Below are 27,806 nucleotides of genomic sequence, written 5' to 3'. Positions count from 1 at the left end.
GGTCAGTGCTGAGTGTTTTTTGCTCACAGCCATGTCCTATGACCGGTACTTGGCCATCTGTAAACCGCTACATTATATGGCAATGATGAGTGTCCAGCTTAGATACATCCTCGTCCTCTCCTCCTGGGTGCTTGGCTTCATGTTAGTGTTGATTTCACTTGTACTCATATCTAGCTTAGACTTCTGTGGGCCGAATGTTATGAACCATTTCTTCTGTGACTATGCTCCTCTTCTAGAACTTTCTTGCTCAGACACAACCGTTCCTAACATTGAAATGATTGTCCTTTGTTTTCCAATCATAATTTTGCCATTTCTATTAGTGATCATATCGTATGTCTGTATTTTTGACACTATCTTTGGAATTTCCTCCACAACAGGCCGACAGAAAACCTTCTCCACCTGCAGTTCTCACTTGATGGTTGTCTCTATCTATTATGGATCCATGCTCATAATCTACATATTCCCATACAGAGAAGATTCATTGAATGTTAATAAGTTTATTTCCCTGGTCTACATTGTACTAAACCCCCTTCTGAACCCCATTATATACAGTCTAAGAAACAAAGAGATTCAGGCGTCCATAATGAAATATGTCCTGGATTGTGGTAAGGGAAGACTCACTTAGAAATTCAACAAACCTTGTTTATGATTATAAGAATTTCCTCTTGTACCAATATAGTAATGTTAATAAAGTCTATAATGTAATTGTAACACCAGCCAATGGCAACCGTAGCCAAACTGTCACTCCCAGCACTCACATCACAACGCAATGCTGCTTCTTCCTCCAAAGCTACAATAAGTGGCAGGAACCTTCTCTCTCTGTTTCTTATACTGGATGTGTGCATACTCCAAATCTTTCCTCCACCTGCCTTTGCTCAGCATCTGCTATTTAAGGGTACCCCACCCTCTCCCTGGTGCCTGAGCATCATAGTAGTTTGCCATTGCTAAGGTATGCTCTATACTCTGATCCTGCCATTCTGTGTATGACCCATGCCTACCTTTCCACACTACTTTCCTGTATGATCCATCTGTACTATACGTCTCTCCTGTTGCTGCCCCGGATTGTTGACCTGAACATGTGCTAACTGCCCTGATAATTTGGATGAATTTGGAGTATGACTGTCATTCTCTTTCTTGTGTACCATTAGAATACTTCAGTGTATGACCCAGCCTGCTGACTAAGGCTCCTTTCACACTACCGTTTTTACCTGGTAGGTGACGTCCTTTAGGAAGATCGCGGAAGAAAAATTTATGCATGACAAATCTTTTTCTCCCTCTATCTTCGGCCGCAATAACGGGAGTTATAATTGACTTTAGAGGGATCCCATTCAAGTGAATGGGATCCTTTGTGCCCGTTATTACACCCGTTAGGCTCCGTTACAATAACAGATGTTAATGGCAGACAAAGTAGAAAAAAAAGAGCCATTAACGTCCGTTTTTAACCGAGCCTCTAGTGTAGTGTGAAAGAAGCCTAAGTTTTACCTTCTTGACCAGCTATTTGGCTCCCCTGGGCTATCACTCTGAGACACTCTTTGGAAGTGATATCTGGCACCTTGTGTCAGCTATGACCAACTTCCACTTTCAGGAGCGGGATAAATGGTGAAAATACAAGAGGTGCTTAAAGGGGTACTCCAGTTCCCCCAAGGACGCCCTGTGATCTCCTGCATGGCACTCCAGTCCTCCATGTGCACAGAGCGGGTGGTCGGCAAGCACCTTCCATTCGTCTCTATGGGAGAGCTGAACAGATACGAGCACTGTTATGTCTGGCTCTCCCATAGAGATAAATGGAGGGCATGTGCCAACTCTCGCTACATGCACGAGGAGAGCCAGAGCACTGTTAAGGACACAGAAAGTTTCAAGATTCTATAGTAGTGTTCTAACCATAGGGCAAGCATTAATGTCTGATTTATGGGTTAGTTTTTTTTTTTTTTATAAGGCTTTATATATGTGTTATAGTGGAGATCATTAGAAATATCATCTATTTTACTAACCAAGTTCACACTGCTTACAATTACCCATCATGTTTTATTTTACACATTTTTTTCACCTGGCCATCTTTTGTCGATTACTGGTGAAAATGTGCACGTAAAATAAAATACACCATAGTAATTTACAGTGTGTAAACTTAGCTTTACATTTTAAAAGGAAATTTTAAAAAATTGAAAATACTCGAGTATAACCCGACCTGAATATAAGCCGAGGCCCCTAATTTCCCTAGGAAAACTTATTGACTCGAGTATAAGCCTAGAGTGGGAAATACATCATCCCCCTGTCATCAGACCTCCCTGTCATCATCACCCGTCAACCCCCTCTGTTATCATCCAGAGCCCCCGTCATCATCTCATCATCACCCCAATCATCATTACCCCCTGTCAACCCCCCGTCATCATCCAGACCCCCCTGTCATCATCACCTCCAGTCAATATCCCCCCTGTCATCATCCAGACTGCCCCCTTCGTCATCATACAAGCCCCCCTCAATGTCTACTCAACTCCCCAGTTCTCTCGGTCATGTTGCCTAGTAGCTGCAGGGACCGTCTAAATTCCGGTGGGGAGGGTCAGCCGGTCTGGGCCATCCATCTTCACCGGAAGGCCCTCTTCTCCGCTCCGGGCCAGGCCCCGGACTAGTGACACTGCATATAGTATAAATGTATTACAAACAAAATATTCCAATACTTTGTGGCTAGGGCAGTAAAGAATAAGACAATATTCAGGTTTATTTAAGGTTACTGAAAAGTTTTTGAGTGAGAATTAAATAAAACCTCCATGAAAAAACAATTAAGTTGTGGATGTAGTTCTTTATTTTCTAAAAACAATTTAAACAAAATGTAATGAGAAAATTCATGAGAAATGTAACTATGGTATAAAGATTTTAGTTTTTTTTTGCCCCTGAAAACAAGACAAAAAAAAAACGGTCATGAAATAGGTAGGAAAATCATCCTTTTAATCTACAGTATGGAGGATACATTTTTGATCACCAAAGATCTGACCACTGGGCCCCCCAAAATATCCTGTGCAGGATACTCACCTGTCCCCAGCATGCTCCAGCCTCTATATTCGGAGACAGGCTTCAGCGTTGGCCTGCTCAGCAAATCTTCGGCTCAACCAGGTTACTGGCTCAGTTGGTGATTTGCTGAGTGGGCCGACACTGAAGCCAATCTCCGAGGGTGGAGGCCGGAGTGCGCTGAGAGTATTTATTTCAATGGGCTACCTCCTTTAACCCCTTAAGGACCAGGCCATTTTACACCTTAGGACCAGAGCGTTTTTTAAACATCCACTGTCACTTTAAACATTAATAACTCTGGAATGCTTTTAGTTATCATTCTGATTCTGAGATTGCTTTTTCGTGACATATTATACTTTAACATGGTGGAAATTTTTGTGGTAACTTGCATCCTTTCTTGGTGAAAAATTTGATGAAAAAATTGAAAATGTAAAATTTTTCTAACTTTGAAGCTCTCTGCTTGTAAGGAAAATGGATATTCCAAATAAAAAATGTTTTTATTCACAAATACAATATGTCTACTTTATGTTTGTATCATAAAATTGACAAGTTTTTACTTTTGGAAGACATCAGAGGCTTCAAAGTTCAGCAGCAATTTTCCAATTTTTCACAAAATTTTTAAACTCACAATTTTTCAGGGACCAGTTCAGGTTTGAAGTGGATTTGAAGGGTCTTCATATTATAAATACCCCATATTAAAACTGCACCCCCCAAAGTATTCAAAATGAAATTCAGTCAGCGTTTTAAGCCTTTAGGTGTTTCACAGGAATAGCAGCAAAGTGAAGGAGAAAATTAACAATCTTCATTTTTTACACTCGCATGTTCTTGTAGAATTAATTTTTGAATTTTTACAAGGGGTAAAAGGAGAAAATGTATACTTGTATTTGTAGCTCGATTTCTCTCGATTAAGCACATACCTCATATGTCTACGTAAAGTGTTCGGCGGGCTCAGAAGAGAAGGAGTCATATTTGGCTTTTTGAGAGCAAATTTTGGTCGGTGGGCATGTCGCATTTAGGAAGCCCCTATGATACCAGAACAGCAAAAAAAAAAACAACATGGCATACCATTTTGGAAACTAGACCCCTTGAGGAACGTAACAAGGAATAAAGTGAGCCTTAATACCCCACAGGGGTTTCACAACTTTTGCATATGTAAAGGAAAAAAAAAATCACTAAAATGTGTGTTTCCCCCCAAATTTCAAATTTTTGCAAGGGTTAATAGCAGAAAATACCCCCCAAAATTTGTAACCCCATTTCTTCTGAGTATGGAAATACCCCATGTGTGGACGTCAAGTGCCCTGCGGTCGAACTACAATGCTCAGAAGGGGAGGAGCACCATTGAGCTTTTGAAGAGTGAATTTGTTTGGAATGGTAGTCAGGGGCCATGTGCGTTTACAAAGCCCCCCTTGATGCCAGAACAGTGGACCCACCCACATGTGACCCCATTTTGGAAACTATACACCTCACAGAATTAATAAGGGGTGCAGTGAGTATTTACACCCCACTGGCATTTGACAGATCTTTGGAACAGTGGGCTGAGCAAATGAAAAATTTAATTTTTCATTTTCACGGACCACTGTTCCAAAAATCTGTCAGACACCTGTGGGGCGTAAATGCTCACTGTACCCCTTATTACATTACGTGAGGGGTGTAGTTTCCAAAATGGGGTTACATGTTGGGGGGTCCATTGTTCTGGCACTATGGGGGCATTGTAAACACACGAGGCCTTCAATTCCGGACACATTTTCTCTTCAAAATCAGAATGGCACTCCTTCTGTTCTGAGCATTGTAGTTCGCCCGCCGAGCACTTTACATCCACATTTGGGGTATTTTCTTACTCAGAAGAAATAGGGTTACAAATTTTGGGGGGCTTTTTTTCCTATTTTCCCTTGTGAAAATGAAAAATTTAGGGTAACACCAGGATATTAGTGAAAAAAAATTTTTTTTTTTATTTTCCCATCCAACTTTAACGAAAAATTTTCAAACACCTGTGGGGTGTTAATGCTCACTATACCCCTTGTTACATTCCGTGAGGGGTGTAGTTTCCAAAATGGGGTCACATGTCGGTATTTATTTTTTTGCATTTGTCAGAACCGCTGTAAAATCAGCCACCCCTGTGCAAATCACCAATTTAGGTTTGAAATGTACATAATGCGCTCTCACTCCTGAGCCTTGTTGTGCGCCCGCAGATCATTTTACGCCCTCATCTGGGGTATTTCCGTACTCAGGAGAGATTGCGTTACAAATTTTGGGGGTCTTTGTTTCCTTTTACCTCTTGTGAAAATAAATAAAAGGCAACACCAGCATGTTAGTGTAATTTTTTATTTTTTTTTACACTAACATGCTGGTGTATACCCCAACTTTTCCATTTCATAAGGGGTAAAAGGAGAAAAAGCCCAGCAAAATTTGTAGTGTAATTTCTCCCGAGTACGGAGATACCCCATATGTGGCCCTTAACTGTTTCCTTGAAATACGACAGGGCTCCGAAGTGAGAGAGCACCATGCGCATTTGAGGACTAAATTAGGGATTGCATAGGGGTGGACATAGGGGTATTCTATGCCAGTGATTCCCAAACAGGGTGCCTCCAGCTGTTGCTAAACTCCCAGCATGCCTGGACAGTCAGTGGCTGTCCAGAAATGCTGGGAGTTGTTGTTTTGCATCAGCTGGAGGCTCTGTTTTGGAAACACTGCTGTAAAATAAGTTTTTAATTTTTATTGGGGGGGGGGGCAGTGTAAGGGGGTGTATATGTAATGTTTTACCCTTTATTATGTGTTAGTGTAGTGTAGTTTAGCGTTTTTAGGGTACATTCACACTGGCGGAGGTTTACAGTGAGTTCCCTGCTAAGAGTTTGCGCTGCGGCGAAAAATTTGCCGCAGCTCATACTTGAAGCAGAAAACATACTGTAAGCCTGCCCGTGTGAATGTACCCTGTACCCTGTACATTCACATGGGGGGAAAACCTCCAGCTGTTTCAAAACTACAACTCCCAGCATGTACTGACAGACTGTGCATGCTGGGAGTTGTACTGGAGGCACACTGGTTGGAAAACCTTCAGTTAGGTTCTGTTATCTAACTCAATATTTTCCAACCAGTGTGCCTCAAGCTGTTGCAAAACTACAACTCCCAGCATGTACTGATCACCGAAGGGCATGCTGGGAGATGTAGTTATGCAACAGCTGGAGGGATCGCAACTAAAACTCCCAGCATGCTGGGATTTGCAGTTTTGCAACATCTGGAGAGCTACAGTATAGAGACCACTGCAAACGGTGGCCCTCCAGATGCTGCAAAACTACAAATCTCAGCATGCCCAGACAGCAAACAGTTGTGTGGGCATGCTAGGAGTTGTAGTTTTTTAAGATCTGGAGGGCTATAGTTCAGAGACTACCATATAGTGGTCTCAAACTGTAGCCCTCCAGCTTTTGCAAAATTACAACTCCAAGCATGCCCAAACAGCTGTCTGGGCATGCTGGGAGTTGTAGTTTTGCAACATCTGGAGTGCTACAGTATAGAGACCAGTATATAGTGGTCTCGGACTGCAGCCCTCAAGATGTTGCTAGGCAACTTACCGGCTTCCGTCGGATCCAGGGAGCTTGCTGCGCGACATCGCCGTCCCGCCGATCTCCGACGCCGATCGTCGCCCGCAGCCTCCGCATATGGGTAAGTGGACTCCGGCGCCGGTCCTCTGTCATTTCCCCGTCCTCCCCCACCTATTGTGGGTGGGCAGGATGGGGAAAACAAAAGTTAACCCCCCCCCCGCCCCCGATCTGCTATTGGTGGTCGCGTCTAGACCACCAATAGCAGGGATAGCAGGGGTGGCACCCTTGCCACCTCACTCCTATCTCTTCAGGGGGATTGTGGGTGTCTTAGACACCCGCGATCCCACTTATATTCAGGGTCACCGGGTCACCATAGACCCGTAATGACCCGGAATCGCGCAAATCGCATGTGTGAATTCATAGTTACATAGTTACATAGTTAGTATGGTTGAAAAAAGACATACGTCCATCAAGTCCAACCAGGGAATTGAAGGGAAGGGTGTAAGGGGATAAGGGAAAGGGATGTAGTTTTATAATTCTGCATAAGCATTAATGTTATTTTGTTCCAGGAATGTATCTAACCCTGTTTTAAAGCTGTTAATTGTTCCTGCTGTGACCAGTTCCTGATGTAGACTGTTCCATAAGTTCATAGTTCTTATGGTAAAGAAGGCGTGTCGCCCCTTTAGACTAAACTTTTTCTTCTCCAGACGGAGGGAGTGCCCCCTCCTCCTTTGGGGGGGTTTAACCTGGAACAGTTTTTCTCCATATTTTTTGTATGGGCCATTTATATACTTATATACGTTTATCATATCCCCCCTTAAACGTCTCTTCTCAAGACTAAACAATTGTAACTCCTTTAATCGCTCCTCATAGCTAAGATGTTCCATGCCCCATATTAGTTTAGTCGCGCGTCTCTTCACCCTTTCCAGCTCCGCAGTGTCCCTTTTATGGACAGGTGCCCAAAACTGAACAGCATATTCCAGGTGAGGCCGTACCAATGCTTTATAAAGGGGGAGTATTGTGTCCCTGTCCCTTGAGTCCATGCCTCTTTTGATACATGACAATATCCTGCCGGCTTTGGAAGCAGCAGCCTGACATTGCATGCTATTCTGTAGTCTGTGATCTACAAGTCACCCAGATCCTTCTCTACCAGTGACTCTGCCAGTTTAATCCCCCCTAAGACATACGACGCATGCAGGTTATTAATACCCAGATGCATAACTTTACATTTATCCACATTGAACCTCATTTGCCAAGTGGATGCCCAGACACTTAGTCTATCCAAGTCATCTTGTAACTTATGCACATCCTCTATATACACAGCCCCCCTCTATATACACATCCTCTATAGACTGTACCGTGCTACAAAGCTTGGTGTCATCTGCAAAGATAGAAACAGAGTTGTTAATACCATCCTCTATATCATTGATAAATAAATTATACAACAGCGGGCCCAGTACAGAACCTTGGGGTACACCACTAATAAACGGGGACCAATCAGAGTACGAATCATTGACCACCACTCTCTGGGTACGATCCATGAGCCAGTGTTCAATCCAGTTACAAACTAAAGTTTCCAAACCCAAAGACCTTAACTTACCTGTCAGACGTCTGTGAGGGACAGTATCAAACGCTTTGGCAAAATCCAGAAACACTATATCCACAGCCATTCCTCTATATACACAGCCCCCTCTATATACACAGCCCCCCTCTATATACACAGCCCCCCCTCTATATACCCAGCCCCCTCTATATACACAGCCCCCCTCTATATACACAGCCCCCCTCTATATACACAGCCCCTCTATATACACAGCCCCCCCTCTATAGCCACAGCCATTCCTCTGTCAAGGCTTCTACTCACCTCTTCATAAAAGCAAATTAGATTGGTGACAACTTCTATCCATAGTAAACCCATGCTGGCTATCACTTATAATACTATTATCCCCTATGTATTCCTGTATGTAATCCCTTATAAGTCCTTCAAACAATTTACCCACAATGCATGTTAGACTTACCGGTCTATAATTGCCTGGCGAAGACCTAGAGCCCTTCTTGAAGATTGGTACCACATTAGCCTTGCGCCAGTCCCTTGGCACAATACCAGACACCAGAGAATCTCTAAATATCATGAACAAGGGTATAGATATTACTGAACTTACCTCTCTAAGAACTCTTAGGTGTAGTCCATCCGGCCCTGGAGATTTGCTTACATTTACTTTACTTAACTTTCCTTGTACCATCTCTACATTAAGCCAGTTCAGTACATTACATGATGTGTTACCAGCACTGACCTGTACATGATGTGTTACCAGCACTGACCTGTACATGATGTGTTACCAGCACTGACCTGTACATGATGTGTTACCAGCACTGACCTGTACATGATGTGTTACCAGCACTGACCTGTCCAATGTCAGCTCCTTTTTCCATAGTGTATACAGAACTAAAGAACCCATTCAGTAGCTCCGCCTTCTCTTGATCGCCCGTGACAACCTCCTCATTATCATTATTAAGGGGTCCTACATGCTCTGTCCTTGTTTTTTTTTTTGTATTTATATTAGACATGTGCAATTCGGTTCGGCACGAATGTCTAAATTAACGAATTTTACCGTTTTCGTGCATTCGGACCCATCCGAATGCACGAAAACATATTTTGAACATTCCCGAATAGCCACGATAATACGAATAGCAAAGTAACGAAAACATTCGTTATTTCCCGACCTGTAAATAACGAATGCATTCGTTATCCGTAAACGACGTGAAGAATTAATTCTGATAACAAAGTTAATAAAAAGGATACAGATAGTTAGATTTTTCGGATACATTCGGTATTCGGGTACATTCGGTAAATCTTTTTATTCTTTTTTTGGACTTTAGCGATCCTAAAAAGTTATGGAGATACCTTTTTTATTAAAATTTCTTAGGGTATCATAAAAAAATCATAATAAAAAAGATACAGTGGTGATGGAAAAAATTGTATCTAATGAAATGTATGATTTTTATTATGAAATGTTTATTCATTTTTAAACAGGGATCAATTTATGTGAGCGGGTAAAGCACTAAAAATGTAGCCGACAATAGTAAAAATGTAGTGTGTGCGTGTTTTTCACTTTTTTTTTTTAAACATTTTTTAGGTAGTACTACTACTCCCAGCATGGAACACACTCTTCCATGATGGGAGTAGTAGTTACCTGTACTAATTGACAGATCGCAGGGGTCCCTTGCGATCCTCTTGTATAATGTATAGATGCGGCGGCTGCTCTTCTATGGTCCCCTGCACTCACGTATATATACACATATTCATATTTCCCGCAGAGCTGTGATTGGCCAGATGGTTCCAGCCAATCACAGCTCTCTTTGAGAAATAGGAATATGTGTATATATACGGCCATGCAGGGGTCCATAGGAGAGCGGCCGCCGCATTCATACATTATACTGGAGGATCGCAGTGGGCGTCAGGAGTGAGTGATACCCGCAGTGATCTTCCCTTTACTACAAGTACTACCACTCCCAACATGGAGTACACTCTGCTCCATGCTGGGAACTGTAGTACCTGTATTAATAGACAGATCGCAGCGGGTGTCAGAAGTTACACTCGCTGCCATATGTCTATTAATGCAGGTACTACAGCTTCCAGCTTGGAGCAGAGTGTGCTCCATGTTGGGAGTATTAGTACCTGCAATAAGGGACAGATCCCAGGGATGTCACTCCTCCTGACACCCGCTGTGATCCTCCTGATGTGAATGTCGGGATCAGCTGTTCTCAGGGCTACAGAGCCGGGAGAACAGCTGACGCTGAGCCGTAGGTATACATCGTATATCTACTGCCCAGCAAGAACTTACAGTGAGCCTGCAATGTGTATACAGTATACATCGTATATCTACTGCCCAGCAAGAACTTACAGTGAGCCTGCAATGTGTATATACAGTATACACATTGCTGGCTCACTTAACCCCTTGCTGAGCTGTGCGCTATGCGCAAGCCCAGCAAGGGAAGAGTTAACTTACACTGCTGGACAGTGTAAGTTAACCCTTTGGGCGGTATACACAATATACAGCTATCTATAGATAGCTGTATACAGTGTATACAGAAGACGAAGTCCAGCTTACTTCCCTGAGTCCCGGGCCGGGTTCGTGTAGCTCCACCCCCTAGTGATGACGTCATTAAGGGGCGGAGCTACAGAAGGGAACAAGGCTAGTTAATCTGAAGCTCTGTTCACATTGTACGTTTTGTATAATGTGAACAGACCCTTCTGGCAGTGTCTACCCAGACAGGCAGACTCCAGCTGTTGCTAAACTACAACTCCCAGCATGCCCAGACAGCCAAAGGCTGTCTGGGCATGCTGGGAGTTGTAGTTTTGCACCAATTGGTGGCTCCCTGTTTGTGTAGACATTGCATCATGGGTGCTCTCCCCAGCGGACTGCGCCAAAAATGTCATAACCAATTTTTTGTGTTTTTTTCTTCTCGTTTCAGATCCGTGTATGCAGAGGATTACGACGGATTCGATGGATTACGGCGGATTATTTATTTTTTCCTTTAATAAAATGGTTAACGAGGGCTGTGGGGGAGTGTTTTTTTAAATAAAATAATTTTTCCAATGTGTTGTGTTTTTCTTTTTTTAATTGAATTTTCAGGGTTAGTAGTGGAAGCTGTCTTATTGACGGAATCCATTACTAGGCCAGGGCTTAGTGCTAGCCCCCAAAACAGCTAGCGCTAACCCCCAATTATTACCCCGGTACCCACCGCCACAGGGGTGCCGGGAAGAGCCGGTACCAACAGGCCCGGAGCGTCAAAATGGCACTCCTGGGCCTAGGCGGTAACAGGCTGGCGTTATTTAGGCTGGGGAGGGCCAGTAACAATGGTCCTCGCCCACCCTGGTAACGTCAGGCTGTTGCTGTTTGGTTGGTATTGTGCTGAGAATGAAAATACGGGGAACCCTATGCGTTTTAAAAAAAAAAATGTTTTATTTAAATAAAAATAAAAAACGCATAGGGTTCCCCCGTATTTTCATTCTCAGCACAATACCAACCAAACAGCAACAGCCTGACGTTACCAGGGTGGGCGAGGACCATTGTTACTGGCCCTCCCCAGCCTAAATAACGCCAGCCTGTTACCGCCTAGGTCCAGGAGCGCCATTTTTGACGCTCCGGGCCTGTTGGTACCGGCTCTTCCTGGCACCCCTGTGGCGGTGGGTACCGGGGTAATAATTGGGGGTTAGCGCTAGCTGTTTTTGGGGCTAGCACTAAGCCCTGGCCTAGTAATGGATTCCGTCAATAAGACAGCTTCCGCTACTAACCCTGAAAATTCAATAAAAATAAAAAAAAAACACAACACATTGGAAAAATTATTTTATTTAAAAAAACACTCCCCCACAGCCCTCGTTAACCATTTTATTAAAGGAAAAAATAAATAATCCGCCGTAATCCATCGAATCCGCAGTAATCCTCTGCATACACGGATCTGAAAAGAGAAGAAAAAAAACACAAAAAATTGGTTATGACATTTTTGGCGCTGTCCGCTGGGGAGAGCACCCATGATGCAATGTCTACCCAAACAGGGAGCAACCAATTGGTGCAAAACTACAACTCCCAGCATGCTCAGACAGCCTTTGGCTGTCTGGGCATGCTGTGAGTTGTAGTTTAGCAACAGCTGGAGTCTGCCTGTCTGGGTAGACACTGCCAGAAGGGTCTGTTCACATTATGCAAAACGTACAATGTGAACAGAGCTTCAGATTAACTAGCCTTGTTCCCTTCTGTAGCTCCGCCCCCTAATGACGTCATCACTAGGGGGCGGAGCCACACAAACCCAGCCCGGGACTCGAGGGAAGTAAGCTGGACTTCGTCTTCTGTATACACTGTATACAGCTATCTATAGATAGCTGTATAAAGTGTATACCGCACAAAGGGTTAACCTACACTGTCCAGCAGTGTAAGTTAACTCTTCCCTTGCTGGGCTTGCGCATAGCGCACAGCTCAGAAAGGGGTTAAGTGAGCCAGCAATGTGTATACTGTATATCCACATTGCAGGCTCACTGTAAGTTCTTGCTGGGCAGTAGATATACGATGTATACTGTATATACACATTGCAGGCTCACTGTAAGTTCTTGCTGGGCAGTAGATATACTATGTATACCTACAGCTCAGCGTCAGCTGTTCTCCCGTCTCTGTAGCCCTGAGAACAGCTGATCCCGACATTCACATCAGGAGGATCGCAGCGGGTGTCAGGAGGAGTGACATCCCTGGGATCTGTCCCTTACTGCAGGTACTAATACTCCCAACATGGAGCACACTCTGCTCCATGCTGGGAGCTGTAGTACCTGCATTAATAGAGACAGATCGCAGCGAGTGTAACTTCTGACACCCGCTGCGATCTGTCTATTAATGCAGGTACTACAGCTCCCAGCATGGAGCAGAGTGTACTCCATGTTGGGAGTGGTAGTACTTGTAGTAAAGGGAAGATCACTGCGGGTATCACTCCTGACACCCGCTGCGATCCTCCAGTATAATGTATGGATGCGGCGGCCGCTCTCCTATGGACCCCTGCACGGCCGTATATATACACATATTCCTATTTCTCACAGAGAGCTGTGATTGGCTGGAACCATCTGGCCAATCACAGCTCTGCGGGAAATATGAATATGTGTATATATACGTGAGTGCAGGGGACCATAGAAGAGCAGCCGGCGCATCTATATATTATACAAGAGGATCGCAAGGGACCCCTGTGATCTGTCAATTAGTACAGGTAACTACTACTCCCATCATGGAAGAGTGTGTTCCATGCTGGGAGTAGTAGTACTACCTAAAAAATGTTTTTAAAAAAAGTGAAAAACACGCACACACTACATTTTCATTATTGTCGGCTACATTTTTTGTGCTTTACCCGCTCACATAAATTGATCCCTGTTTAAAAATGAATAAACATTTCATAATAAAAAAGATACATTTCGTTAGATACAATTTTTTCCATCACCATTGTATCTTTTTTATTATGATTTTTTTATTATACCCTGCGAAATTTTAATAAAAAAGGTATCTCCACTATTTATTAGGATCGCTAAAGTCCAAAAAAAGACTAAAAAGATTTACCGAATGTACCCGAATACCGAATGTATCCGAAAAAAACCAACACGAATACCCGAATACCGAATGTATCCGAAAAATCTAAACCGAAAATATTGCGGAACCGAAATATTTTTCCAAAACGAAAAAACGAAACGAAATTAAACGAAAAATTTTCTAGTGCACAAGTCTAATTTATATATCTAAAAAAATATTTAGGATTAGTTTTGCTTTCTTTGGCCACCTGTCTCTCATTTTGAATTTTTGCTGTTTTTATTACATTTTTACAGATTTTATTAAGCTCCTTGTACTGTTTAAATGTTATAGCTGACCCATCAGATTTGTATTTTTTGAAGGCAATTTTTTTGTTGTTTATTGCTCTTTTAACCTCATTTGTCAGCCATGTAGGATTTAGTTTTAATCGTTTATATTTGTTCCCCTTTGGTATATATTTAGCTGTATAGTTATTTAGAGTTAATTTAAAGATGTCCCATTTACCTTCTGTATCAGTATTTGAGAACACTTCCCCCCAGTCTATGTCCTGTAGTGCAGCTCTCAGCCCAGGGAAATTTGCATTTTTAAAGTTATATGTTTTTGCCTTCCCCGCCTGTCTTTGTTTTCTACATTTTAAGTGAAAAGTAACTATATTGTGGTCGCTATTACCAAGGTTTTCCCGCACAGTTACATTCCCAACCAGCTCTGCGTTGTTGGAAATGATCAGATCCAACAAGGCATCACTTCTTGTTGGGTCCTCCACAAACTGGCCCATAAAATTATCCTGCAATAAATTTAGGAATTGTCGCCCCTTTGTAGTTTTAGCCAACCCCCGGCCCCAGCTATATCTGGATAGTTAAAATCTCCCATTATTACTACTGTACCTGCCCGGGCGGCCCTCTCTATTTGTTTATACAGCCGACCTTCTATCTCTTCAGTGATATTAGGGGGTCTGTAGATTACCCCAAATATTATTTTTCCAGTATTTCCCTCCTTTTGTAATTCTACCCACAATGATTCCACCTCCTCAGAATCATCACACACTATGGCATCGTTCACACTGACTTTCATACCACTTCTTACATACAGAGAGACTCCACCACCTTTTCTGTTCATTCTATCCTTTGCGAAACAATGTAAACCCCTGCAGATTAACAGCCCAGTCATGTGAGGAGTCCAGCCATGTCTCAGTGACCCCAACTATATCAATATGTTCCTCCAGTATCAAGGCCTCAAGCTCCCCCATTTTATTTGCTAGGCTTCTGGCATTTGGGAACATACACTTTACATTTCCATTAAGTTTTATACATATAGTCTCACTAATGGGATTTTCAGAGTTATTGGGGTTAATGTTATTTTTTGAGTTATAAGGGCTAATTGTACTATTTAAGTTATTGGGGCTAATGGGATTTTTTTGAGTTATTGGGTCTAACGTTATTATTTAAGTTATTGGGGCTCATGGTATTTTTTGAGTTAAAGGGGCTTATTGTAGTTATTGAGTTATTGGGGCTAATGGAATTTTTTGAATTATTGGGATTTCAATTTTTCGGGCTACATTTATTTTTACGGCTGGTTTGTAACCCATGGATCTCCTTATCCACTGTTCTTAACCTCCCCCCACAGGACTCCTCTCCACCCACCATTATGTCCTGACTCCTCTCTAACCTATCCATCCCACTGTCTGCTTTCTTTGCTTTATTATCCTCCCCCCACTCACCTAGTTTAAATACTCAGCCACCCCTTCCAGGATTCTCTCCCCCAGCACAGTGGACCCCCTTCCATTCAGGTGCAAATTATCCGTAGAATAGAGTTTGTACCCCAATGAAAAGTCAGCCCAGTGCTCTAAAAACCCAAACCCTTCCCCCTCACACCACGACTTAAGCCATGCATTTAACTCCCTAAGCTCCCGCTGTCTTTCCTGCGATGCGCATGGCACAGGAAGTATTCCAGAGAACACATCCTTAGAGGTCCTTCCCTTCAGCTTGGCACCTAGTTCCTTGTAATTATTCTTCAAGGACCTCCACCTACCATATATTCTGTCGTTGGTTCCCACATGGACCATGACAGCTGGGTCATCCCCAGCCCCCCCTAGTAATTTGTCCACCCTTTCCACCACATGCCGAACCCTGGCACCAGGGAGACAGCAAACCATTCGGTTGAGGTGGTCTTGGTGACAAATTATTCTATCCGTCTTCCTGATTATAGAATCCCCTACCACAACTAACTGTCTTGGCCTACCTGCGTTACCATCCCCCACACTACTAGTTGAGCAGTTCCCCCGGCTGTTAGGGAGACCAGTATCCACTAGGGTTGCCATCTCTGATACTGAGGCCCTCGCATCATCGCCCAACTTGGCAATTTTTCTTGGGAGATCAGAAGCAGAAGTGGCCTTCCTTTTCCTTGCCCCCTTTCCAGTCCCTCTAACTACATTAACCCAGCTCCCTACTTGGGCCTCCGGCTAGTTTCTCCAACCTCCATTTCTACCCCACTAACTGCTTGCTCTGTAAGATTGTAAATCGCCCTCAATGTTGCATTTTGCTCCTCTAGATCTCTAATATGAGCTTCCAGGTGGGCAACATGCTCACATTTGTCACAGCGGTATTCACCCTGAAGCTGCTGGTCCAGAGATGAATACATGTGGCACAATGTGCACTGAAGAAAACCTCCAATCCTGCTGTCCTTATCCTTTGTGACAAACAGCTGTTATTAACTATTCAGAAAAATTACATTTATCAAGGGAGTGTAATACTTACAGTTACAGTGGGTCCTGCTTAAAACTCCTGCTTTTTAAACTTCTGCGTATAAAACTTCTCAGATGTTAACACTTAAGAATACAACACTTTAGAATACAAACCAAAGCTTCAGTGAGACTCAGCCAGAGCAGGGCTCACAGAGTATCCCAGTTAGTTTTAAACACCTGAGAGTAGTTAATCAATTAACCCCTCCCCCAGGTGTGCTACAGATTTGCGCCGATCGCCGACATGATGGGGTCTGATGACCCCCCTGGGCATTTGCGCGGGGTGCCTGCTGATAGATATCAGCAGTCACCCCGGTCCGGTCCCCGCCCGGCGCGCGGCGGGGACCGAAATTCCCACGGGCGTACAGGTACGCCCTTGGTCCTTAAGTCCCAGGGAGCAAAGGCGTACCTGTACGCCCTTGGTCCTTAATGGGTTAAGGGGTATTCCACTCATAGACATCTTATCTCCTATTCAAAGGATAGGGGATAAGATGTCTGATTGTCATCACGCCCCCTTCCATAGACATGACTGGAGGGGCGTGGCGTGACGTCACCTCTCCAGTCCCGGAAACCCAGCGCTTCCCAGGCTGGCGCAACACCCGGCACAGAATGTCAGGTGCTGCATGGAGATTGCAGGGGGTCCCAGTGGCGGGACACCTGCAATCAGACATCTTATCCTCTATCCTTTGGATAGGGAATATGATGTCTATGAGCAGAATATCTCTTTAATTTTATATGAAATAAAGTTATTTACAATGTAAAAAACAAAGATATTCTCCTATAAATAAATATAAATCTATAAATTAAAAGTAGACCGTAGCCAAAAGTTCTTTTTTGCTTGTTCTTTAGATTGGTAAATTGGTTTTCTGCTAACCATACTATTAATAAAAATCTGAAATCATAATGGTTTTATTACTTACACTTTTATATGACTATTTTATTACCAATAGAAAGAAACTTGTTTAATACAATTAACTTTTTAAAATGCACTATTTTTACAATTTTGATTTATAAATAACAAAAAAAAAATTCCTTCTTTTTATCATTTATAAGAAAAACTATTTTTGGTAATTGAATTTCCTTTTACAATTTTATTTTGATTTTATATTATGTTATTTTATTTATTTGCCAGGAATCATGTTATTTTTTCATGACTCCCCTCCCATAGACTTGCATTGAGAGAGAAGGCACGATGTTATGAGGGGGGCGATGTAGCGCCGCATCGCTAGTCATCAGGGACGGAGCAAAGTTCGCTCTGTGCTCCGGATGACTGCGGTACTGCAGTAGATATTGCGGGGGCTCCAAGCGGCGGGTCCCCTGCAATCAGACATCTTATCCCCTATCCTTTGGATAGGGGATGAGATGTCTACAGGTGAAGTACCCCTTTAACCCCTTAGGGACATAGCACTTTTCAGTCCTTGCACTTTCGTTTTTTCCTCCTTAACTTTTAAAAATCATAACCCTTTCAATGTTGCACCTAAAAATCCATATGCGGGCTTATTTTTTGTGCCACCAATTCTAATTTGTAATGACATCAGTCATTTTACCCAAAAATCTACGGCGAAACAAAAAAAAAAATCATTGTGCCACAAAATTGAAGAAAAAACACCATTTTGTAACTTTTGGGGGCTTCCGTTTCTACGCAGGTAATTTTTCGGTAAAAAAGACACTTTCTCTTTATTCTGTAGGTCCATACAATTAAAATGATCCCCTACTTATATAGGTTTGATTTTGTCGTACTTCTGGAAAAAATCATAACTACATGTATGAAAATGAATACATTTAAAACTGTCATCTTCTGACCCCTATAACTTTTTTAAATTTTTTCCGCATACGGGATGGTATTAGGGCTCATTTTTTGCATAGTGATCTGAAGTTTTAATTGGTACCATTTTTGCTTGGAATTTTTTTTGAGCGTACGCCATTGACCGTGCAGTTTAATTAACAATACATTTTTATAGTTCGGACATTTACGCACGCGGCGATACCACATACCACATACCACATAGCCTAAAGTCTATCTGCGTGTTATACGCAGATAAGCCGGTGCAGTTCAATGATTTAAAGCAGGCGCTTTAAATTAATGAATAGCAACGGCTTTTGCAGGTCCAGAGACCCGCCGTCACTGACGGCTTCTCTGACCCTGCCTATCCTGGGGTCCAGAGACTGCCGGTGCCGCTGCCCCATTACCTCCCCCACCCCCCCCCTGGTTTTTCTGACCCCCCAGAAGCCCCCAGGGGGAGAGAGGCCGTCGCTGCCCGCTTCTCTCCCCCTACCTTTCCTGAGGTCTAGAGCCCTGCTGCCGCCGCTTCTCTCCCCCTGGCTATTGGCGCCGCTGCCCCATTGTCTCCCCCATCCCCGGTTTTATGATTACCTGTTGCCGGGGTCGGGTCCGCGCTGCTTCTGGCTCCGGTCCGCAGTGCTTCTGGCTCCGATGTGGCGTCTATCCGTCGTTGCTATGCGCTGCGCTACGTAATGACGAGTGACGTCGCGTCACTCGTCATTGCGCCTCGCAGTGCATAGCAAAGATGCATAGATGCCACAACGGAGCCAGAAGCAGCGTGGACCTGACCCTGGCGCAACAGGTAATCATAAAACCGGGGATGGGGGAGGCTATGGAACCGCGGCGCTGATAGCAAGGGGGAGAGAAGCGGCGGCAGCAGGGCTCTAGACCCCAGGAAAGGCAGGGGGAGAGAAGTGGGCAGCGATAGCCTCTCTCCCCTGCCTTTCCTGGGGGCTTCTGCAGGGTGAGAAACAGTGTATCGGGGTATACACATGCACACACATGCACCCTCATTTTACAAAGGATATCTGGGTAAAAAACTTTTTTTACTCAAATATCCTTGGTAAAATGAGGGTGTGTGTTATAGGCCAGTGCATTGTATACCCCAATAAATACGGTATGTTTATTTTTATTAACACAGTTTTTTTTAAATGGGAAAAGGGGGGGGATTAAATCTTTTATTAGGGAAAGGGTGAAATTATATTTATTAACTTTTTTTTTCATTTTTTTTTTGCTCCCATACGGGAATATAACATGCAATACATTGATTGCAGGCACTGATCAATGCTATGCCATAGCATAGCATTGATCAGTGTTATTGCCACTTGACTGCTCCTGCCTAGATCTCAGGCACAAAGCAGTCATTGAGCGATCAGAAGCGGAGGAGGCAGGTAAGGGACCCTTCTTGTGCGTCCTACCTGATCGGGACACCGAGGTTCACCTTTAGACACCACAAATAAAGATGATCATGGCATCTAAAATGGAAAAATAATGTTGCTGGTTAGGTAATGGAGCTGATCGGTTCCACCAAGATAAAATTGTGGGTCCTGACAGCCCAGTGGATGGGCAGAGGGTCCCTACTTGCCCCCAGCTCATACAATCAGTGTCCCCTTACTTTAGGCAGCCTGAAGCAATGGAGTGCTGATAACACTGATCAATGCTGTTCTATGGAACAGCATTGTTCAGTGTATAAAACCAAAGGGAATGGTAAACAAAGTGTTGAAAAACATGTTAATAAATGTAAATAGGCCCCTTCCCTAATAAAAGTTTATATCACCCCCCTCCCTTTTCCCATTTTTAACACCTTGGGGATGAAGCCCATTTTGACCTTAAAGGGGTACTCAAGCGGAAAACTTTTTTTCTTTTTTTTTAAATCAACTGGTGTCAGAAAGTTAAACAGATTGGTAAATGACTTATATTAAGAAAATATAAATCCTCCCAGTACTTATTAGGTGCTGAATACTAGAGAGGAAATTATTTTCTTTTTGGAGCACAGTGCTCTCTGCTGACATGACCACAGTGCTCTCTGCTGACACCTCTGTCCATTTTAGGAACTGTCCAGAGCAGCATTTGTTTTCTATGAGGATTTTCTTCTACTCTGGACAGTTCTTAAAATGGACAGAGATGTCAGCAGATAGCACTGTGGTCATGGTGTCAGCAGAGGGCACTGTGTTCCAAAAAGAAAATAATTTCCTCTGTAGTATTCCGCAGCTAATAAGTACTGGAAGGATTAAGATTTTTTAATAGAAGTTATTTACAAATCTGTTTAACTTTCTGGCACCAGTTGATTTAAAAAAATGTTTTCCACTGGAGTACCCCTTTAAGGACGAGGCCAATTTTCATTTTTGCACTTTCATTTTTTCCCTCCTCCCCTTCTAAAAATTATAACGCTTTCAATTTCCACCTACAGACCCATAGAAGGGCTTTATTTTTGCATCACCAATTGTACTGATATCACTTATTTTATAACATAATCTGTGACAAAACAAAAAATAAATTATTTGTGGGTTGAAATAAAAAAAATGCCATTTTGAAAATTTTGGGTGCTTCCGTTTCTAAATTTTTCGGTAAAAGTGACACCTTTTCTTTATTCTTTAGGTCCATACGGATACAAAGATTCTTAAATTAAATTTTTCTACTTAAACAAAATTATAACTACATGCACCAAAATTAGTATGTTTAAAATTGTCATTTTCTGACCCCTATAACTTTTTTATTTTTCCTCATACGGGGCTATATGAGGGCTAAATTTTTTGTGCCATAGTCTGTAGTTTTTATCGGTACCATTTTTATTTTGATGAGACTTTTTGATCGCTTTTTATAAATTTTTATATGGTGTATGAAGTGACCAAAAATGCACAATTTTGGACTTTGGTATTTTTTTCGTGTACACCATTGACCGTGTGGTTTAACTACCCTTATATATTAATAATTCAGACATTTATGCATGCGGCTGTACCACATATAATTCTTTTTTTATTTTTATTATTTTATTTAAAATAAAATACACTTTAATTAGGAAGGGGTTAAAAAACTTGTATTAACTTTTTTTTAGCACTTTATTTTTTAGCCCCCATAGGAGGCTTTACCATGCAATCTTTTGATTGCATATACTGAACAATGCTATGCCATAGTATAGCATTGATCAGTGTTATCGGTGTTCAGCAGGCTGGAGCAGCAGATCACAGATCGGTCAGCGAGGAGGCAGATGAGGACCCTCCTGCTGTCCAGTTAGCTGATCGGGACATCGTGATTTCCCTGCAATGGTCCCGATCAGCTCCGTTGAGCTGCCGGGACATTTTCTTTAGTTTTTTGATGCCACAATCAATCTTGCAGCATCTAAAGGGTTATTGCTGGGCATTGGCCTCGTCGGCGGTGCCTGGCATTAATCCTGGGTCCTCGCTGATGATAGCAGTCGGGACCCACCAGGTTTAATGCACGCTCTGCTCGTGAGCACGCTTAAAACCCTGGTAACAGAACTCAGGGTGTTAACGTACGGCCTCCATCCTTAAGTACCGGGACGCGAGGGCGTACCGATACGCCCTCCATCCCCAATAGGTTAAATAAAATAATGTAAACAAAAATAAACATATTTGGTTTTGCTGTGTGGAAAAATGTCACACTAAACTTCATACAAAAAGTTTAAATTTTTTTTAAAGTACTAAAATAAAACAAAACCTATACTGTTGTCCCTTAGTGGAATTCCCTTGTCTATGTGCCCTATCAGGTGGTGGATGTCACTATATGGTGCCTGCTTCTGCCTCCACAGCTCTATGTCAAATTCTATTGTGTTATGACAAATGTCTTTATTGTGTTTTTCACTGTCTACTGTAATTGCATCTTTAATTTCATACAATGCTATTGTGTAGTTAATGCTATTTCTGTGAGAGGATTGGTAAGAAATCATATGAGCAGTTTAGCCAATCATGGCCTTCCGCCCCTCTACGCCCAGGTCTTCTACGCACTTTTTACAAGGTCAGTGCAGACCAAAGGATAAAGGTGTGAAGATCCTAAGGCAATGTCTGTCCGGTATAGTCCACCCTGGCAGTAAGCACTAAAATTGGATTCCCTAGTGTGAAGCAGCTTTAGTCAGTGTTAGTCAGCTTCCAAAGGGACAAGTCTATTCAAGTAAAGTCTATTAATTTCCTATCTAACCAAGTCCTAGTCAAGGCAGAGTCGGTTAAGACTACAAGTCCCAGAAAGCCCTGTAAAGCAACTGTATTTTCTTACTGCATCCTTCCTTACGATCACACCTTTGTTGAATTGAACTGTCTGTACTACCTCTACCACAATACTGTAAGCATGCACCATATAGTGACATCCACCTGACAGGGCAGGTAGACAACGGTGTTCCGCTCTGGGACACCCCCTTTATACATAGGGTATCATTGTAATCATATGGACCTACAGAATAGAGATAACACATCTTTCTTACTGTAAACTGCACTGCATAGATTTTTTGTTTCACAGCAGATTGTATGGTAAAATTTGTAAATGTATTACAAAGTACAATAAGCGACACAAAAAAACAGTCATCTGTAGGTGACAAATTAAAATGTTATAGTTATTGGAAGGCAAGGAGGAAAAAACTAAAGTGCAAAAAAAAAAAAAACCTGCATTCCTAAGGGGTTAAATAATCCATGTATACAAGCCTTGTGAAATAGAAAAGTGCATTATTCTATCCTATATTTAAAATAAACAAACACAATCAACCCCATTTGCAACATTTTATACATTGTATATATTTATATGTTTACATACATTTGTATATTTCTACAATTTTACATTTGTATATTTATAAACATTTTATACATTTATATATGTATATACATTTTATACATTCTTTGCATTTATATACAATTTATAAATTTATATATTTATATACATTGTATACATTTATATACATTTTCATATATTTATATACATTTTATACATTTAAACATTTATAAACATTTTCTACATTTATTAATTTATATACATTTCGGACATTTATACATTTAAATATTTATATGCACTTTATACATTTATATACTTTTCTTACATTTGTATATTTATATACATTTTATACATTTATATACATTCTATACATTTATAAACATTTTCTACATTTATATGCATTTTATACATTTAAATATTTATGAACATTTTATACATTTATTAATTTATATGCATTTCATACATTTATACATTTAAATATTTATATGCACTTTATACATTTATATACTTTTCTTACATTTGTATTTTATATACATTTTATACATTAATATACATTTTATATACTGTATTTATCTACAAATTATACCTTCATATATTGAGCTACATTTTTTGCATTTATATATTTATATACATTTTATACATTTATATATTTATACATTTTATACATTAATATATTTATCTACATTTTACACCCTCATATATTGAGCTACATTTTTTGCATTTATATATTTATATACATTTTATACATTTATATATTTATATACATTTTATACGTTTGTATATTTATATACATTTAGATATTTATGCATTTTATTCATTCATATATTTATCTACATTTTACACCTTCATATATTTATCTACATTTTACACCTTCATATATTTATCTACATTTTTTACATGTCTATACATTTTATGTGACATCATATCACTTGCTGATACATTCACTTTAGAATCCTATAGCCCAATACATATTATTATCAGATAATTATTCCTAATAATTGTTCTTGTATCTCATTCATCCCATGGGCCTCACCACCTCAGAGATCATCCCCCGGCTCTGCACCGATTTCCTTTCTTCAGTGTTTTATCCATCAGCTTATAAAAAGACAGAACATAAACCATTGTGTCTTTTCCTTCACCACTTTCAGCTCTATTCATTGTCACTATATAATCCTACAGACACACAGGAGGAGATCAGCCATCTTTTTCCTTCAGGCTTTAATATTCATCAAGTTTTATGGCACAACATGGCCGCATAGAAACGCTCAAGTGCATATTGCAAAACCTATGTAACAGGACTTTCTCTACTGTCTTCATATTAACACATTCTCTCCCTTTAGGGGTATTTCACCTCATGTGGATGAAGGGTCAAATGTTTTCTGTTACTTATTATCATGTTCCAGTTTATTATAACGATAGAGCATCATCAGGTCTCAGCCCCTTGAATTGCAAAACTCATTACAAACAATGTTACATAAATCAATAGTACAAGTAAACATAAGAAATTCTGTAATAGATCTTCTTTTTTCTTCACTTCTCAGGCTCCTTAGTTCTTTGGCACAGTACTGTTCTATAATGTCCTCCATCCTGCTGCTACTTTTGAGGCTTTGCTACCGACAGGTGGGAGAGCAGTTTTTTTTTCTAATGAGTCTGCATTTTATGTCAAAAATAATCTTCAGCACCTGAACTCGGGGAAAGCTGACACTTGTAAATACTCACTGTGGAGGGGTAAATGCCATTTACAAGTTAAATAATGTGCAGAGATAGTGCTACTCCTTATCTACATACAAGAGCTTATCCTAAAAAGTCACCTGAAATGTCAGGAAAAGCTTAAAAGGCAAAACTAATGCTGGATGTTGAACTTTTTTTGTGTGAGACCTTTTATATGCACATATCAAGGTTTGCTATTTGTTATAAATTGTGCCATATGGGGCAGGGGGTGTGGTAAAACGTTGCCAGACACCTCTAGGATCGGGCAGCAAAAATAAAACTGCCCCATGGTCGTCTGCTCCTGTTGTTATGTTTTTACTTGAGGGCAGAATGATGGGAAAACTTTTTTTTTTCTATTTTAGCACAAGGAGCAACATAAAATGTGAAAAAAGTGAAAGGGTCTAAGACTTATTATTATTATCCAATATCTCGTTTACATAGGAATGGACAGGTCACCAGACAATGTCACTACAGTTTTTCTCCTTGGATTTTCAGGCCTCCATAGCTTCAGAATTGTTTGTTTTTCTTTTCTTTTTATTATTTACCTTTTAACCATCTGTGGGAACCTCTTGGTCCTCACCCTGATGTCCTACAGCAAGAACCTCAATTGTCCCATGTACTACCTCCTTACACAGCTCACCATATCAGATATCATCATCATTTCAGATATTGTCCCTAACATGCTTCCTATGGTTCTAAACAATGGCGCCTCCATGTCTCTTTTAGGATGTCTCACACAACTATTTTTCTTTGGTTCTTCCGAAGCTTCGGAATGTCTTCTGCTGACAGTGATGTCTTATGACAGGTATCTGGCCATATGTCACCCTCTCCATTATGAATTGATGATGCATCCTAAGCTTTGCCTGAAATACATATTAATGTGTTGGTTCTTAGGCATTAACGTGACATTAGGCCAAACAGTCAACGTAGCTCAGCTTCAGTTCTGTCAATCAAACGTCACTGACCACTTCTTCTGTGACTTTGATCCTGTCTTAAAGCTTTCATGTTCAGATATTCAGACAATTAAGTTGGTATCTATCTTCTTGGGTTTCCCTGTGATCGTGTGCCCCTTTGTTATGGTGGTCCTTTCCTATATTTACATTGTCCATACAATTTTAAGGATCCAGCCTATCACCAGAAGATAAAAAGCTTTCTCCACCTGTGGTTCCTATTTGACCGTGGTCTCTATATTTTATGGGACACTATTTTCTATATATTTTACCCAGAAAATATAAATTCTGTAGTTTTTCACAAAGTTCTTTCCATCATCTACACCGTTGTGACTCCATTACTAAATCCCGTAATATATTGTTTAAAAAATGAAAAAATCAAGGTGGCTCTCAAAAAGAAAAAGGTGTGTCCTTCTTGACATTTTCATGTCTAAAAAAGACTGGTGGAATGATAAAAAGCATTTTTCAATATTATGTACTGAATATATGTATCAAAGTTATGGTAATCACGTGTTGAAATAACAAGTTCACCAGTTGTCAAAGGATATCATGTCTACAGATATCGTAGGTTATACAAGATAAAAAAGATATATCCGCACTCACCACTGGGAACGGCAAGCCATGCTCCTACATGGAGTCAGCAACGGGACCGAGACCGCCAGCGGTCTCGGTCCCGTTGCTGACTCCATGTAGGAGCATGGCTGGCCATTCCCGGTGGTGAGTGTGGATATATTTTTTTTTTTATCTTATATTACCTACGATATTGCAGCTCTACTTATTTCTAATATCCTAGCACCGTTACCCAGCACTATTGAAGTTTGCTAGCCTCGCCCTGCCTCTTTAACTCCTGCTGACTGTCTATCCTAGAAAAACTGTATGCATTTAGTGCCATGCTATCATTCTCCCACACACGCATGTCTATAGACAACATGACACACTATATACTATTTCAGCACATATGTAGCAGGAGAATAGTCATGTTGAGACTTCAGAGAAGTACCATATGTGAATGGTTAGTAGGATCCAATCAGATAACAATGTAGCCATGACATAATGTATACACCACAAGTTAAATATATACAAGTTGAACTAGCTGGATCCTATAAATAGAATAGCTGATTTCACAGATTTCAGAGCCTTAAAATATATTAATAATAATTAAATATATGTCGATTGTATACTGACCCTAATTTTAAGGAGGCTCTGAAACATGGCTATATGTGCGTATTCAGGAAAGCACCATTGATTAGTCAAAATCTCTCCCCTTGTTTATTTATGGATCGTCCAGCCAGGAAACCCACGTGGCTGAATCATCCAGGTTCATTTAAATGTGGGGCTAAAAAATGTATTTGTCGTAATCACATGCTCAATTCCACTCAATTGACATCCTCCAGCAATAATAACACCTTCTTTTTTTTTTTTTTTTATAAAACAATACATCAACTGTAACATTTTTGGAGTTGTATATCTGTTCACATGTCATGACTGTGGTGTGCAATGCGTTGGTTGTACCACAAATTCATTAAAATCTAGGATACGTATTCATCTTTCAGATGTTGCACACTTCCAGTCACAATATATTTCAATGGTCACAAAACATTGTGCTCAAAAACATGAGGACGATACATCTTGACTTCAGCTTCAGGGCATTGAAAGAGTTATACTGCCACCTAGAGGAGGAAGCCTGAAACAAAAGATTTATGATTGTGAGGTGTATTGGATACTGAGACTCAATACAAGATTCCCGTGTGGTCTGAATAGAAGGCAAAGACACAATCTTACATTATTTGGCATCCCTCCATTACATATACAATTTTTTGGTATTGTATGTCCTTACTCATGTACATATTTTGTCGCACCTAATAACTACCTCCTGGTTATCCTGCTATATGTTTCTTATTGTTCTCATTTATTTAATATGCAATTTGATTTATTTATATCTTTTGGGCACAACTGAACATTGGCAGGAGCAAGATTTATGCATTGTTTTTAATGTGATTGTTTTTATTTGTACTGAATATATTTATTGTTCTCACATGCATTTTTAATTAGTGTTACTCTTGTGATTGTATGCAGATGGTCCTGGTGACGCAGGCTGATTTCCTTGGGTTGCGCCACATGTTCTCCCCCATATATAAGGAGATCCATGTGTGTTTAACCTTTGTATGACTAAGGCCTTTCAGTGAGGTTGAAACGCGTCACGTTGTCTGAGTTCCTGTGATGTCTCCTATGGCTATTTCCAACGCTAAGACATCTTATCCTTTAATAGTACCCCTTTAATAAAGAATCTTTCCTGAGTCCAGCGCTGGATAT

The 27,806-nt window shown here is 41.0% G+C and overlaps 1 protein-coding gene across 1 annotated transcript; it reads left to right on the top strand.

Annotated features, from left to right (window-relative positions):
* Nucleotides 1-31: 31 nt before the first annotated feature.
* Nucleotides 32-27,181, top strand: LOC130366701 (olfactory receptor 6B1-like). The gene is made up of 3 exons (XM_056569021.1): nucleotides 32-605; nucleotides 25,438-25,574; nucleotides 27,047-27,181. Exons 1-3 carry the CDS (start codon nucleotides 32-34, stop codon nucleotides 27,179-27,181), a joined length of 846 nt encoding a protein of 281 aa, XP_056424996.1.
* Nucleotides 27,182-27,806: the final 625 nt, after the last annotated feature.

The sequence above is a fragment of the Hyla sarda genome, chromosome 4, assembly GCF_029499605.1.
Source record: "Hyla sarda isolate aHylSar1 chromosome 4, aHylSar1.hap1, whole genome shotgun sequence".
NCBI classification, from domain to species: Eukaryota; Metazoa; Chordata; class Amphibia; order Anura; family Hylidae; genus Hyla; species Hyla sarda.
This window is presented reverse-complemented; position numbering and strand designations above follow the sequence as displayed.